At 39.7% G+C, this 14890-nt stretch overlaps 3 protein-coding genes across 7 annotated transcripts in view; 2 read left to right on the top strand and 1 right to left on the bottom strand.

Moving 5' to 3' along the window:
• The window catches only part of asap1b (ArfGAP with SH3 domain, ankyrin repeat and PH domain 1b), a 58376-nt gene extending 51348 nt beyond the window's left edge, over positions 1-7028 (top strand). The window contains exons 23-29 of one of the 4 annotated variants that reach the window (XM_051411084.1): positions 1155-1223; positions 1892-2053; positions 3587-3665; positions 3820-3884; positions 3970-4550; positions 5419-5541; positions 5676-7028. In XM_051411084.1, the coding sequence (XP_051267044.1) occupies positions 1155-1223; positions 1892-2053; positions 3587-3665; positions 3820-3884; positions 3970-4550; positions 5419-5541; positions 5676-5750 (1154 nt within the window). In that variant the 3' untranslated portion in view covers positions 5751-7028. The remainder of the gene's footprint in view (positions 1-1154; positions 1224-1891; positions 2054-3586; positions 3666-3819; positions 3885-3969; positions 4551-5418; positions 5542-5675) is intronic. The other 3 variants (XM_051411085.1, XM_051411086.1, XM_051411087.1) reach the window with 3 other exon arrangements.
• A 931-nt stretch (positions 7029-7959) lies between these two features.
• On the bottom strand, positions 7960-10521 carry eef1a1l3 (eukaryotic translation elongation factor 1 alpha 1, like 3). Its single transcript, XM_051411104.1, has 7 exons — positions 9915-10521; positions 9665-9844; positions 9295-9591; positions 9073-9223; positions 8638-8894; positions 8321-8555; positions 7960-8234 (listed from the first exon to the last, which is right to left on the bottom strand). Exons 1-7 carry the CDS (start codon positions 10056-10058, stop codon positions 8131-8133), a joined length of 1368 nt encoding a protein of 455 aa, XP_051267064.1. The 5' UTR covers positions 10059-10521; the 3' UTR covers positions 7960-8130.
• A 2753-nt stretch (positions 10522-13274) lies between these two features.
• Positions 13275-14890, top strand: part of fam49bb (family with sequence similarity 49 member Bb) — a 33545-nt gene continuing 31929 nt past the window's right edge. Inside the window, exon 1 of one of the 2 annotated variants that reach the window (XM_051411105.1) lies at positions 13275-13435. The gene's annotated coding sequence lies outside the window, so the exon portion shown is untranslated. Of the gene's footprint in view, positions 13436-13716; positions 13737-14890 lie in introns of those variants that run through there. The other variant, XM_051411107.1, reaches the window with a different exon arrangement.

The raw sequence follows: 14890 nt of genomic DNA, 5'->3' as shown, positions 1-14890 counted from the left end.
TCAGCTGTTCGGGTTAGAGCTAGCCAATTAACACTAACTCTGACTGCAGCAGTTCAGTGTCAAGGTGACGCGCTTTTAAATGAGAACCCTGTAAAAGGGTTTTGAATATGCACATGATCGAGTCTAAAGCTGATAAGATGAAGTTATTATCCTCATCATTTGATAAATGTATAATAAATATCTAATATGTAATAAATAATATAAATGAAATTATAATTTCAATGTTGGCCATACGTGGCCAAAAAACACAGAGGTCAAATTTATACTTTTAGTTTTGGTATTTTCAAGCTAAATGTTTTACAAGAGGAAAAGGCTTCGAGCAGGAGGACTAACCAGTGGTGCTGCTGGAGCTCCAGAGCCATTAATGTTAGCCTAAACCTCCACAAAATCATGTAGTTAACTAAGGAAACATTCATTGACTTTGGTATTAAGTGGTAAGCTGGTTATCTGGGCAGTCTAACGTTTGCAGATTACATTAGAGTCCATAAACACGCCTGTATTTTTAGCTTTGAAAGGCTAAAAAAGACCCATGAACACTGCTGAGGTATGTGGAGAAATGCTAAATTGTTGCTACCTAAGGGGACGGGGAACGGTCGTTTTAGCACTTCTCCCATGCAGGAACCTTTCCAGAAACATTTTAAGTAACTCTGCAACTTAACCTGCCTTTCTACCGGAGGAACCAGGATCTAAATTTAGCTCCTAGCCCGCAAAAATTCCCTGACTTTATTTCCTGGAGCACTTTTGTTCCTGGGTCTACTAATTAAATAATCAAATAATGAAAATAGCACTGGAAACAAGTGGAGATTTGTTATTTGATTTATGCAAAAATAAGATTAAAAGCCTAAATAAGAGGCTAACATACATACATATAGAATAACATGCTAACTCTTCAGAGGCTCCAGATTAGCAGCGCTGTGCTTTCTCTCAGTGGGTGCTGAAGAGCTCGCCGCCCCCCCCCCTGGGGGGGCCAGCTTCGCGCCATTTTTCCTCTTTTTCTTTTCGTTTTCTCTTTGCTTGCCACTGATAAGATTTCATCTTGTTATTTTATAGTGTGTGGGAGCAGCTCTTTTTAAGACTGACATGCTGTAGATTCTCTCCCACACTCCTCATCTCGCTCTCTTTTCTTTCTCTTTTTTGTTTCTCTATTCTTTCAGCTCCACACTTGGCATTCCTTGGCTCTCATTCGCACTACGCCACACTGGCTGGCACTCGACCATACATCAGTGAATATCCTGTTTTTATGTTCTCCCCCTTACTCGGCTGTGTGCCCCCATATACAGTTATCCCTCAGTTGTTTCCTCCTTTACAGCTCAGATTCACAGGGTGGTGGTGAGTGTTTTTTTTTTTTTAAAGTAACCGATGGGACCATGTAGGCAAGCGGAGTCTCCAGTTAAATATTTCTTGCCTACGTGAATTTTTATCGTGCTGGAATCATGTCCCACCATCCTTGAGCTGTAAACTCTTAACCACAGCTGATTCCTCTCTGGCTGAGCTCTCTATTAGCTGCTTTCACCCCACTTCTCTCAGTATTAGTGACCAGTGATTGCTTTTGGAGTCCCAGTAGACACAAACAGGCGTATTCATAAACAACACACCTAAAAATGTGCCCAAACCCCAAACCATAGAGTCCCTTTTCATTATGTTGCAGTCCCGTCCAGAGATTTCTGTTATATATTTGTTGTTTTTTTCTCTTTTTTTTAGTCCAAAACGTATTCCTGACAGCAAAAACACGACCTTGTCTATATTTTCCGCTCCTCCTCTCCTCTCCATGCTTCATTATCCTCTCCTTTACCTTCTCTGGGTTTCTGGGTTTAACAGAATGATTTTTTTGTTTTTGTTTTTGTTTTTGGGGGCCTCATCACCTCATGTGTTTTATGTATCGCTCCTCCAGCTCCTCCCCCATCTGGCCCTCCCTCTACACTCACACCAGGAGGCAGCTCCACCCTGTCCAAGAAGAGGCCTCCGCCCCCACCTCCTGGACACAAACGCACCCTGTCTGACCCACCCAGCCCGCTCTCTCACAGTCCACACAGTAAAGGGGGCTTAACTGGGGGTGAGAAAATTGCAGGGCTATTTTTATAGTCCTGCACTAAATAGAAAAAACATGTCTGACATGATAATCTTAAAATCTTAACTAAGGTCCACTTACTAGCTTTTTAAAGACGTGACCAGTTGAAGCAAACTGTTGGCCTTGAAACAGCTTGTAAGTGGACCTTGAGTTAAGACTATGTTCCAAGGTTAAGAATGAATTATCATGCTCATGTTTAGAGGTGCCTCAGGGGTTTGAGGGTTATAATTAAGAGTTTTACAGACTAGTGGAGGCCTTTTTTATGTCTCTGTGTACAGTTTGAAGGTATGTTGAGTGGTATTCTTTTTATGAATTAATCTGATATTTCTCTGATTAACTGATGAATAATTTGGTTCAAGAACATACATTTTACAGTAAAGTACAATTTGACCATTTTTAGACTTGTTTAGGAAATAATTCAGTTTACTTTTACATAATATAAAAGAAAATCAGGAAATTCTCATACTTGAAATACTAATTCATTGATTATCAAAATAGTTGGTGATACATTTTCTGTGTGGAGCTCCTATCACATGTAGAAACATATGCAGTTAAACTTCTCCAAAGATGAGTGGCAGTTTGAACTAAATACTATAAATTTTCACTGTAAACAATTAAACCATTATATCAAACTTGCACTCTGTGTGCTATTTTTATACGCGTTTCCAAAATTCACAGCCACAGTGGATGACTGCCAATTACTATTTCAGACTAATTACAGCTACAGACAATTGCTAGGGTTGTTTATGTGCCTGATGAATTTAATTGAATGTTTTATTTCTAGTAAACCCTCAGCTTGACGTCCAAGTCATGATGGATGGTTGAAATGTGAAAAGATTCCCAAGTTTACAGCTTGCAACATCTCAAGATATGGTTACATGAGGGTTAACAATACTGTGCATTGACATTATAGCACTATATTGATTACATTTGGGTTTAATTACCTTGAATAGTGGACAATATGATTACAGCAAGTTCAATACGTTATGAATCAGAAAGAAGGCATTTTACTATTTTTGAGAAACTGTAATGTCCTCAAAACAGTAAACATTTACGACTTCACCAATCAACATACTTTCAAACTGCAGAGACATCCATGAGTTTGTCTTTCCAGGTTAGTCAGAAAAACAGTAAAATGCCTCTCAATCACCACTAGGAGAGAAAAGGAGGCACTTCAGTCATCTTACCTGCATTCTTGTGTCCCTTATGTGTATAATGGGGATATTTTTACTGTTATTCCACTTGTGTCATTTGTCCTCTGTGGTGTTTTGTGCATTCTGTATCACCCATACAGTAACACCCAACCACTAATTAGAAGATGACACTTTATTGCACAACCTAAGTTTCCAAACAACACGGGCTCATGGAAAGCTCAGCCAGATGACGCCTCCCTCATTGTTTTTTTAACCATCACAGCATGTTAATTTATTTCCACATTTAAATCAAATTAATCCCTCGGTTTGTGGTCTGTAATGGTGTCGAATAATCTGTTTGTCGTCACCAATGTCAATATTTTAGGAAGCGACTCTACCCCTCCTCCCATCAGCAAGATGTCTCCTGTCTCTAACAAGTTTGAAGGAATTCCTCAGCAGCAAAGGTACCGAAAAAATTAAACCGTGCTGAAATTTTAAGCTTTATTGGCTTCAAATGTGTTGCATCACTCGCTATAATGCAATATATTCCAGCTGATGGAGCAAGTATCTTTTCAGATTCTGTTTTTCATTAAACTTTATCTGAATATCTCTTCCCAGCACTACTTCAAGCAACACAAAGTCTACACTTGGTCCAAGGGTTCTTCCCAAACTACCTCAAAAAGGTACAGTCTCTGTCCAGTTTTCATTTCAATGTCAGCTGTTACACTGAAGAAGTTATTTACGAACTCTATGCTGCTCTCTCTCTAGTGGCATTGCGGAAGATTGACACCATACACCACCCGTCTATGGATAAGTCCAGTCATCCTCCAGAGGTCTTCCAGAAGTCCCCGCCGGCGACCGACACCCCGCAGAAGGCTCCTCTGGCAGAAAGGCCTCAGCTGGGAGACCTGCCCCCGAAACCACAGCCGTCTGAACTTCCTCCTAAACCCGGAGAACTTCCTCCGAAGCCGCAGCTCTCCGACCTCCCGCCTAAACCTCAGCTGGGAGACCTCCCGCCCAAACCCCAGCTCAAAGACCTGCCTCCCAAGCCTCATCTCTCAGACATCCCCCCGAAACCTGGAACAGCTGAGTCCGCTCCCAGGCCGCCTCCTGGAGAGACGCAAAGGCCTCAAACGCAACCTCCGCCTCCACCTCAAGCTCAGCCGCAGCCGCAGCCGCAGCCGCAACCGCAACCGCAACCGCAGCCGCAGCCTCAGCTTCAAGATTCACCGTCACCTAATCAGCAAGCAAATATAGGTACCCCCACCCAACAAGCTGCTGAAGACACTAATGGGACCCCAACAGGGACTGCAGAGACACCAGTGCCCCTCCCGAGGAAGATCAACACGGTATTAACATGCTTTTTACATTTTACATTGAACTGTTGTGTTTTCAGGAATAAAATAGGCTTGGAACTACTTTTTAGTACTCCTTTTTAAGTAAATAGTTTATAAATATACTTTTCAAAGTATATTTTTACTCTTTTTCATAAGTAATTGTATTAAACTACTCTAAACAAATATGAATCAGAGCCTGACCAATACTGAGTTTTTTAGGCTGATACTGATATTGATATCTGAAAAAGTTTCTTTAATTCAATTATGATATATTGGCCAGTAATTGTCTAGTATACTCTCTGGTGGATAAACTGTAATGGAGACCCTGTTTCTAAATGGATTCAGACATATTTTTGTCATTTGTGCTAAATGTACACTGATATTGTTATTAACTTAGATAAGCTTTCTAGAAATGTGATACATGTAATGCATTATGCTGTGTAAGATATTAACATTGCTTATCAGCTGTTTCACATTCAGTTCATAGCACTAAAGTCATTCTAGACTCCGGCACACTCAATTCTTCAGCCATTTCTCACCTCCATTACAAGTTTTTATATTAACATATTGTATTTTTTTCTATGTTAATGTCCTGGTGTGCTTTTTTCCTGTTGCTGACAGTTATTTCTGACAGCTTTAGGTTTCATATTCAGTTGTTTTTAGATTTTATTTTTCCCATTTCCTCATTCAAAATACACTGGAAACTGCTATGTAGTCAAAGACTCTTATCTGCAGTGGCCAAGAAGTAACAGAGTTCTGCCTTTTTGCCAGGTCTCTCTTTAAATAAATATATCTGAACACTTTGGGTTACTAATGAGAGTAAATAAACAGAGAGAAGTTAAAGAACTATGATAACTTGTTTTGCTATTTGTGTGTCCAGGGAAAGAGCAAAGCTCGCCGGGTGAAGACGATCTACGACTGCCAGGCCGACAATGATGACGAACTGACTTTTGCTGAAGGAGAGGTGATCATAGTTACAGGAGAAGAGGACCAGGAGTGGTGGGTGAGTCCAGCTTCACTACTACACCCTGCAGCCAGGAATCCATCTCAAAGACACAAAGAAACTCCGGCTAACACTGAATGCTACATTATGCTCTTTTTCTCACATGCTCTCTTTTGCCTCTTTTATACTTCCAGATTGGGCACATTGAAGGAGATCCGGATAGAAAAGGGGTGTTCCCGATGTCTTTTGTCCACATCCTGAGTGACTGACAGCCAGAAAGACTTGCACTACGCCTCTCCCTAAACTGGGAGGTCCTGTAAATAGCTATCATAACACCCCTTGTCACACGACAAGTGTCCTAAAGAAAAAAAAAAAAACAACGAAGAAGAAGAAGAAACCCAAGAAGGCTCATCTAGCCATGGATGCTATATCCATGCTGTACAAAGAATGTGTGTATTCTTCCTTTACCAGTATTATCTTAACCCTATAGCACGGCTGTGACAAAGCCACTCTCAGAACCCTAGCACTTACCTAAAGTCTATGTTTATGCTGTTACTGTGTATATATGTATGTAAATATATATATTTGTGTGTGAGTGTATATACATGTTTTATTGTACAAAACATGTACCATTGCTCTCTCTACCTGTCAGATCAAGCATCAGGGCGGTAGAGTTTGAATTTTATCTGTATTAATTTTACTGGCCCTCAAGTAATTATCAGCTTATATTTCTGGAAAAAGGACAAATAAGAAATGGAATGTGAAATAGGTCATGTCACTATTTGTCTTGCATCCCCTGTTTACCATAATTGACTGAAGAGGCAGGAGTCTCCCACTGATCTTCCCGAGATGAAAAAAACTTTCATTAAATGTACTCCTTGTTCTTGCTTGCTTTGTGTGTACACGTATTATGGTTGTTTTACAGTATAGAAACCTGCTGCTACTGTGTGGTGGAATATCAAAGCCTGTGGTTCACTGTAGGTCACTAATTTACTCCTTGTTACACTGTTCACTGTATGTATGCTCTGTGTGTGAACTCAACGCCATCTCCACAGTCCTTTGACCTTTTCTGTGCATGGTGTAACAATGACTGGAATTGAGTGGAGTGCTGCATTCAAAGACGCTCACCTCAGGGTTTGAAGAACCACTATTAATCGAGCAGGACTACAAAAAAAAAGGGTATCCTGTTGTTAAAGCCACTATTAATGACAAGTACGGGGAAACTCAAGAGGACATCTTAGCAATAACTTGATTTTGTGACAGGCTAGAAGTTTCACATTAACCTGTGTTCACGATTCAGTGTCTTGTAAAACCTCATGAGCTTGAAATTTTTAAGTTTAGGTTATGTAATATCATTCCATGTTACTGGATTCAATACATTTCCAGGTTTGCCTGTGAGCCAGAGATGTCTTTTAGAAGTGGACTTTGTAAAAAGGCTGGAGAGCCAATGTATTTTCACCCAGTCCTCACTGACTTGCAGTTCTTTCCATGTTAAGGAACAAACCCATCAACCCATTGTATCATTAAAAGTGCTGTACTTCAACAAAGTGAGCCTGCTCTTTTGTTTTATGGCAGTTATGACATGTGGTTTCCAGATCTGTTTGTGCCTCCCCTTGGAATTTCAAAAGCTCTGGCATTAGAGGGGAAAGTACACGTCTAAGCAGCTTATTGTAGTAAGTACTGTTAGACTGGAGATCAAGGAATAGTAGATGCTTTGAGAAATGTGTTTATTCTGGAGGAGAATCAGGAAAGATCAATACCACTCTGTCTGTTTATTTTAATATAACCAAAGACAAGCAGTGGTGGATCGTAAATCAATTTACAATGTTGTGGTACTTGTGTTTTATTATGTGCCACTTGAAGGGAAATATTGTACTTTATAGTCCAATTCTTTTACAGCCAGTTACTGGTTACTTTTTCAGATTAAGATTTTACAGTACAAATATTCAAGTATGAAATTACCAATTAACACATTTTCATGCCAATATCCTACTTACCAAATACCTTTGAGTCAAATATTGAATGCAGGACTTTAACTTGCAATAGATTAGGTTGTTTCAGAGTGTGGTACTGCCCCTTAACTCAGGTTATTTGAATACTTCCACCACTGCAAATCTATCAGTTTAATATAGATTAGCTCAGGCTACAAAACAGCAGTTTAACACAAACTAACAGGGAAACGAAATTCTAACTTTGCCTCAATAGTCAAACAGTACATCTAAAAGCTTATTCATCACACACAGTAAAAACAAATAAAGTCCTGAAGTCTTTGCATATTGCTCAGATCCAAAGAATTAATTGACCAAACTGTTAAACTCTTGCTACAAGAGGGACAAACTATTGAGGGCTTAACACTTGGTTTTCCAAAATTTATTTAAAATGTGTAACCACATAAACTGCAGTTCAAGAACATTTAAAAAACAAACTTTCAGGACAAAGTTATTCTCCAAGTAATTATTTATTTTGTTATCTCAACAATTCACATTTTAACCAAAGTTCACCATCCATTCTACCACTTCTTTTGGATTTAATATTAACACAGGAATAATTACTTTTAAGACAACATAAATACTTTGTGTCACAACACAAAAAATTTAATCTAAATAAAAAACTGTTCAAAGTCATACCAGAATCCTGGTAAACAAAAACTTATTTACACACTTGGGCTTTAAGTTTTGACCCTTGGTCCTTCTCCACCGACTTGATGACGCCTACAGCGACAGTCTGCTTCAGGTCTCTCGCTGCAAAGCGTCCTGGGAAAGCACAACAAATCAAAGTCAACAGGGGTGAGATTTCTTCTATCTGGAGAAATTCAGACTTCTGCCAATTGACGACATACCTAAGGGAGGGTATGTGAAGAAGCTCTCCACACACATGGGCTTGATGGGAACCAGTTTGACTGTTGCAGCGTCTCCAGAGATCAGCATCTGCGGCTGGTCCTCCAGTTTATTGCCTGTGCGGCGGTCGAGCTTCTCCCTCAGCTCAGCAAAGCGACAGGTCACGTGGGCAGTGTGGCAGTCCAGGACAGGAGAGTAGCCCGTTTTGACCTTTCCTGGATGGTTCAAGATGATCAACTAAAACAAAAACAAGAAGAACCTCATCAAGACAGTGGAAAGACACAATTTAGTATTTAAAAATTAACTCCATTGAACCGACCTGAGCTTCGAAGCTGCTGACATCTGACGGAGGATCCTGCTGGGCGTTGCCGGCCACATCCCCACGCCGCAGGTTCTTGACCGCCACATTCTTAATGTTGAAGCCAACATTGTGTCCTGGCAGAGCAGCCTGCAGCCCCTGGTGGTGCATCTCGATGGACTTCACCTCAGCAGTGAGCTTGGCAGGGGAGAACATCAGGGTCATGCCAGGTTTGAGGATGCCAGTTTCAATCTTGCCCACTGGCACGGTCCCAACTCCTAAAAAGGCAGAACAAAGACCATTTCAACCTATCATCCAACAAGCATTGCAACATTGCTCTGCTTCCCCCAACTCTAATACCCCTGCTGCACACCTGTACCTCATTCTCTTGACTGGAGCTAATTAAGTCTACAAGCTTGCAAACAGACTTTAAAAAGTTTGGACGCCATTTCTAACCTCCAATTTTGTAGACATCCTGCAGAGGTAATCGTAGTGGCTTGTTGATGGTTCGCACCGGTGGCTGAATGGAGTCCAGGACTTCCAGTAGAGTTCTTCCGCTTGCATTCCCTTCCCGTCGCCTGGCTTTCCAGCCTTGGAACCATGGCATCTGTAGAAAAACATGTTTGTTCAAGATGTTGCACATCCTCAGATACTCTTAACTCTACAAATCCTCTTTACCTTCTGAGTTGCAGTGATCATGTTCTCCCCGGTCCAGCCTGAAATTGGAACAAAGGGGACAGACGTTGGGTCGTAGCCAATCTTCTTGAGGAAGCCACTCACGCCTCGCCCCACTTCGTCAAAGCGTTTCTGGCTGTAAGGCGGTTCAGTCAGATCCATCTTGTTCACACAGACTATGATCTGCTTCACACCCAGAGTGTAGGCCAGTAAGGCGTGCTCTCTGGTTTGGCCGCTTCTCGACACACCGGCCTCGTACTCTCCTTTAGCTGCAGAGACCACCAGGAGGGCAACATCAGCCTGAAATGACATTATTAAGTGAAACCAAAGGAACTTAGGCACACAGAAAGTGATGCACCTCTGTTCTGCTCACCTGTGAAGTCCCAGTTATCATGTTTTTAATGAAGTCACGGTGGCCAGGAGCGTCAATTATAGTCATGGTGTATTTTTGAGTGTTAAATTTCAGCAGCGAGATGTCGATGGTGATTCCTCGCTCCCGCTCAGCCTTCAGCTTGTCCAACACCCAGGCAAATTTGAAGGAACTCTTCCCCATCTAGTGCAAATAAAATATCTAAATACAGGCTTTTAAACAAGTTTTTTAAAGCAGGTTTTTCCTTCCTTACCTGGGCTGCAGCTTTCTCAAACTTCTCCAGTCTCCTCTGGTCGATGCCACCACACTTGTAGACCAGGTGGCCTGTGGTGGTTGACTTACCGCTGTCAACATGGCCAATAATCACCACATTAACATGAGTCTTCTCCTTTCCCATGGTTGAAGGCGGGTTTGCTGACCAAATACGTTAACTGTAGGCGTCTGGGATGAAATAACCACGTTCACTCTTTCGATTCTTCTTCCTAATGGACGTGAGCAGCCTCTTTACAGTGACTTTATAAGCTCCACTTGGCCACCTAAGTGAAATCAGGTGTGCTGCTTAATTAAGCAATTGGTGTCTGTTTGGTAAAACCAGAACTTTCCTGAACATTTGACATGGATAAATAGCAAAGTAGCTCAGATAAGAGGAAAATTAAATACTGAAAAGCTAAAATAATTCCTCACAAATGTTTTTTTTGGGGGGGCAGCAGTTAGGAGGATTAAACAAATGGCACAAATGTCTCAGCTTAATCTTTGTGTGGAGCGACAGGCAGTTACGGTCCGTTGTCCTCTAAAGTCTGTGGATCGCCTACTGATCTCAAATCACAACCAGGTGTTTCATTTGGTAGTCTTTGAAGAGCCTTGATAACTTCACTTAATCACAAAAAGAAAGACAACTGGCAGGCAATAAACTGATTTTTAATATTTGAGAGACTAGGCACAGGAACACATTTAAACTTATACAATAAGTTTAAATGTGTTCCTGTGCCTGAAAATTAGGAGCAAAACAGACAAAAACTTTCTTTTTTATAAGTTGAATACACTTGTAGTTACTGTTGAAAAGAGACAATTTCTGTACCGATGCACTGCAGTTCACTTAAAGCCATTTCAAATGACAATATATATTTAATATCATCGGCTTTACACAACAATATACACATACGGATATATATATATATATATACACACAGATTTTATTGTGGCATGACTGTGAATTCTCCTCAAGCCTAAAAACATTGCTTTCACAGGGGGAAAATGCCCACTAATAAAAGTCTCATTTAATCTTCTTACAACATCAGAAATTCCAAGCCTGTTGATAAATTTAAGTCCTACTTTAAGTGAACAAGTGGGTGAGTTAAAAGAAAAATGAACCAGTGTTTACTAACTGTAACTGTTATATTACTTTATGTCACAAGGATGAATAAATTTATTGTTCCTATAATGCTTTTATTGATATTAAAGCGAAAGCAACCACCACTTGCACGAGCCCTGTGCAGCAGCAAACCTACTCTGCTGCTGTATTATGAACAGTGTTGGGTAGTAGTTCATTACTAGTAATAATATTACTTTTCCCAGGAACTAGTAGTGTAACTAATTATTAATACATTTCAGTAATAATATTACTTTTGTTGGCACCCTCTTCTGATTTAGAAAAGTAGCAGAAAGCACTACAACTCTAACTAATTACTGCTAGTATGGAGTAATAAGTAAAGTAATAATATTACTTTTTAAAAGAGTAATGAGTAATATATTACATTTTTTAAGTAACTAGCCCAACACTGATTATAAATATGTTTTAAGGGCTTTTTGAAGCTCTGTTAGTGTGCTAAGGTTGCTTTTAAACCTCACACATACAGGGTATCAAAATCTTTTTTGATAGTTGCTAGGTAACTAAAAATGAAATCCTAATTGGCATTAAACCTAATAAAACCCATTTTAATGTTTAACCCTTTGTTTCTTCCACAGATATGAACAAGAGTTTTTATTTAGTGCTCATGTAGGTTAAACACAGCCCCAACCTGGAGTCACCAAAGCTTCATGGATGAGTCGCGTGGCCTTCTTAATTTAAGGAGTGTAAGAAAACTTTAAAAATACACACATAAATGAAAATAAAATTAAGTAAACTGTCTAATAGAACAATGGTTAAACGCCAGGGACATGAAAACACTATAAATTAGTCCAAAAAAAAGCATAATAAGTCTGTATGATTGTTTAAAATGATTAAAAAATACATAATACAGACAGATAATTGTATAAACAACGTCTTGTTTTGGCCTCATCCAGGTAATCTATACAGTTTTAAAACTAGAGTAAACGTATGGCTTGGATTAAGACTGCTCGCTTACAGTAGGGCAGTAAATGATGCATCATTAAATGTGCATTATAGGAAATGCACACACTGACAGCAGGTTGGACGTGGTAAAAGCTGGTTTTTAAGTCTTTTAAATGATGATTTTCATTCTGATTCATGATAAAAGATTTTGTCACAGGTTTTCAAACTTTGTTTTTGGCAGTATTTAGGTCATTTACTTACAAAATTGCTCCTGAATCCCCTGAATTTACAATTTTACATGACTAAAAGTACAGTAAACTAAATGTGCCACTATTACATTATTGGATTATTATTGTCATTGATGCTGTTTTATATGTCAGACTGTTTTATACACTATAATAATGCATCAGGTTTTATATGCTCATTTAAGGTTGTCAAATAAATGTAGTGGTGCAATATGAAAGACTCAAGAACATCTACTTTGATACAGTACTAAAGTTTTGTCTTTGCCTCAGTTGTGTGCACAACTCAACCATAGCACGCAAGTATATGTGATTTCCTTTACGCCCAGTTTTTTTTTTTTGCATACGTTAGGTCCTGAAAGCGGAAGTGAAACATCCAGAAAACCGGATTTGATGGCAAGTGCAACTCTGTTGTGGATGTGATGCAGCGTCTGTGTTAAATGTGACTTTAAAAATACACACATAAATGAAAATAAAATTAAGTAAACTGTCTAATAGAACAATGGTTAAGCGCCAGGGACATGAAAACACTATAAATTAGTCCAAAAAAAAAGCATAATAAGTCTGTATGATTGTTTAAAATGATTAAAAAATACATAATACAGACAGATAATTGTATAAACAACATCTTGTAGTTACTGAGTTCACTGTTTGGGTTTATTGTGCAGTTTTTTTTTATATATATAATCTGAAATTATCTATAAAATATGTCACTTAATCAGGGGGTCGCCACGTTAATGAATGAAAGAAAAGGGGGTTTAAGTGAGTCCAGATAGCAGATTAGCGCCGCCTAGAGCTCGTTTATATTAGCTCCTTGCTCAAGGGCACTCCGGTAGAGTGACTGAACCGTTAGACGACCGTTGGTTGAACGGCGGTCTACCTAAAACGACTTCCAACGGCCATCAGTCCTAATTAAAGCCGCGGTGAGACATATTAATAGGATAGGTCAGTTAGTAATCCGGTGGAAGTAGCCGTTGAAAACACTCTAACGGGTCTTGACAAACCGGGCGGGGTTTATCTTCAATCAGAGTCCTTCAAAAAAAAAGGATAGGTGCGTCACTTCGCCTCTCTCCGCGCTCCGCCGGTGAAACAAACCGAACTCCCCCTCGTTGGTTCGACTGCGCTCAATGACGCCAAATAACTAAAACCCGGAAACAGCGGCAGCAAATCGCTTTTCTTCTCCCTTCCGAGCCCGTACCGCTGCCTCCTAAACGCGTGGTATCCAGACGTCGAGACCCGTGTTTCTCCACGAGCATCAAGGTAATAAAAGAGAGACATTTTATCTCCCCCTTTACTTTATCTCTCACCTTTTTTTTTACTGTTGTATCCACTAACCGCCGTTGCTATCCACCGGTTGCCATGCAGTCTGCCTTGTTTTTTTTTGAGTGTTAACATTTTGTTCCTCGGAGGCTTAAAATAAAAAAAATAATGAATGATTAGCGTGCCCGGTGAAATCAAACCCCACGTATCGTCAAGTTAACTATAAAATTAAATAGTTAAATAATATTTTCCCCCTGTTACAGACTCGATGCACCGCTAACTTCCCCTTTTCAGAACAACGGTAGGTCTCTCAAGGTGGACGTGAAGGCTGCACTGCTGGCGAGATTCTTCCTTTATTTGACCAGAGGCATTGAATGTTTCATGCTTGACCCATATATTACTAATGCCAGGTTATCAGCTGTGTGTTTTGGCCTCATCCAGGTAATCTATACAGTTTTAAAGCTAGAGGAAACGTGTGGCTTGGATTAAGACTGCTCGCTTACAGTAGGGCAGTAAATGATGCATCATTAAATCTGCATTGTAGGAAATGCACACTGACAGCAGGTTGGACGTGGTAAAAGCTGGTTTTTAAGTCTTTTAAATGATGATTTTCATTCTGATTCATGATAAAAGATTTTGTCACAGGTTTCCAAACTTTGTTTTTGGCAGTATTTAGGTCATTTACTTACAAAATTGCTCCTGAATCCCCTGAATTTACAATTTTACATGACTAAAAGTACAGTAAACTAAATGTGCCACTATTACATTATTGGATTATTATTGTCATTGATGCTGTTTTATATGTCAGACTGTTTTATACACTATAATAATGCATCAGGTTTTATATGCTCATTTAAGGTTGTCAAATAAATGTAGTGGTGCAATATGAAATACTCTAGTACTGTATCAAAGTAGATGTTCTTAAGTTTTGTCTTTGCCTCAGTCGTGTGCACAACTCAACCATAGCAGGCACGTATATGTGATTTCCTTTCCGCCCAGTTTTTTTTTTTGCATAGGTCCTGAAAGTGGAAGTGAAACATCCAGAAAACCGGATTTGATGGCGTGCAACTCTGTTGTGGATGTGATGCAGCGTCTGTGTTAAATTTGACTCAGAGATCTCTCAGGTTTTTTGCCTGTGCAGACTGGGCCAGTTTTGCCTACACTGAGGCTATTTGGGCATGTTATGAAAGCAGAACGTTTAGGTTTTAATTCAGACGTCACTGCCTTTTGGAGATGGAAGAAGTGATTTAATTGCCTGCACACTAGAGTTTAGAGATGTAAACTGGGAACCTCTAATCTTTAATATTATGCTGCACTTTTTTTGTACCTGGATTTAATAGTGCTAGGAAGGTCTCAGTCCTTTATGACAAACACTGTTTCGCTGTTATTTGAGTTGTCCTCTTTTGCAATTTGTCTTCCTCATATCAGCCACTGTGCATTTTGAAAGAAGGAAGT

Source organism: Dicentrarchus labrax, unplaced genomic scaffold (genome assembly GCF_905237075.1).
Source record: "Dicentrarchus labrax unplaced genomic scaffold, dlabrax2021, whole genome shotgun sequence".
NCBI lineage: Eukaryota > Metazoa > Chordata > Actinopteri > Moronidae > Dicentrarchus > Dicentrarchus labrax.
This window is presented reverse-complemented; position numbering and strand designations above follow the sequence as displayed.

Excerpts from the sequence above, each read along its gene's own strand:
- eef1a1l3 (XM_051411104.1), bottom strand. The coding sequence starts at position 10,058 with ATGGGAAAGGAGAAGACTCATGTTAATGTGGTGATTATTGGCCATGTT. Across the intron at positions 9,224-9,294 it reads TGATCACTGCAACTCAGAAG|ATGCCATGGTTCCAAGGCTG; the intron begins GTAAAGAGGATT and ends GTTTTTCTACAG. Across the intron at positions 8,235-8,320 it reads CTTCACATACCCTCCCTTAG|GACGCTTTGCAGCGAGAGAC; the intron begins GTATGTCGTCAA and ends GTGCTTTCCCAG.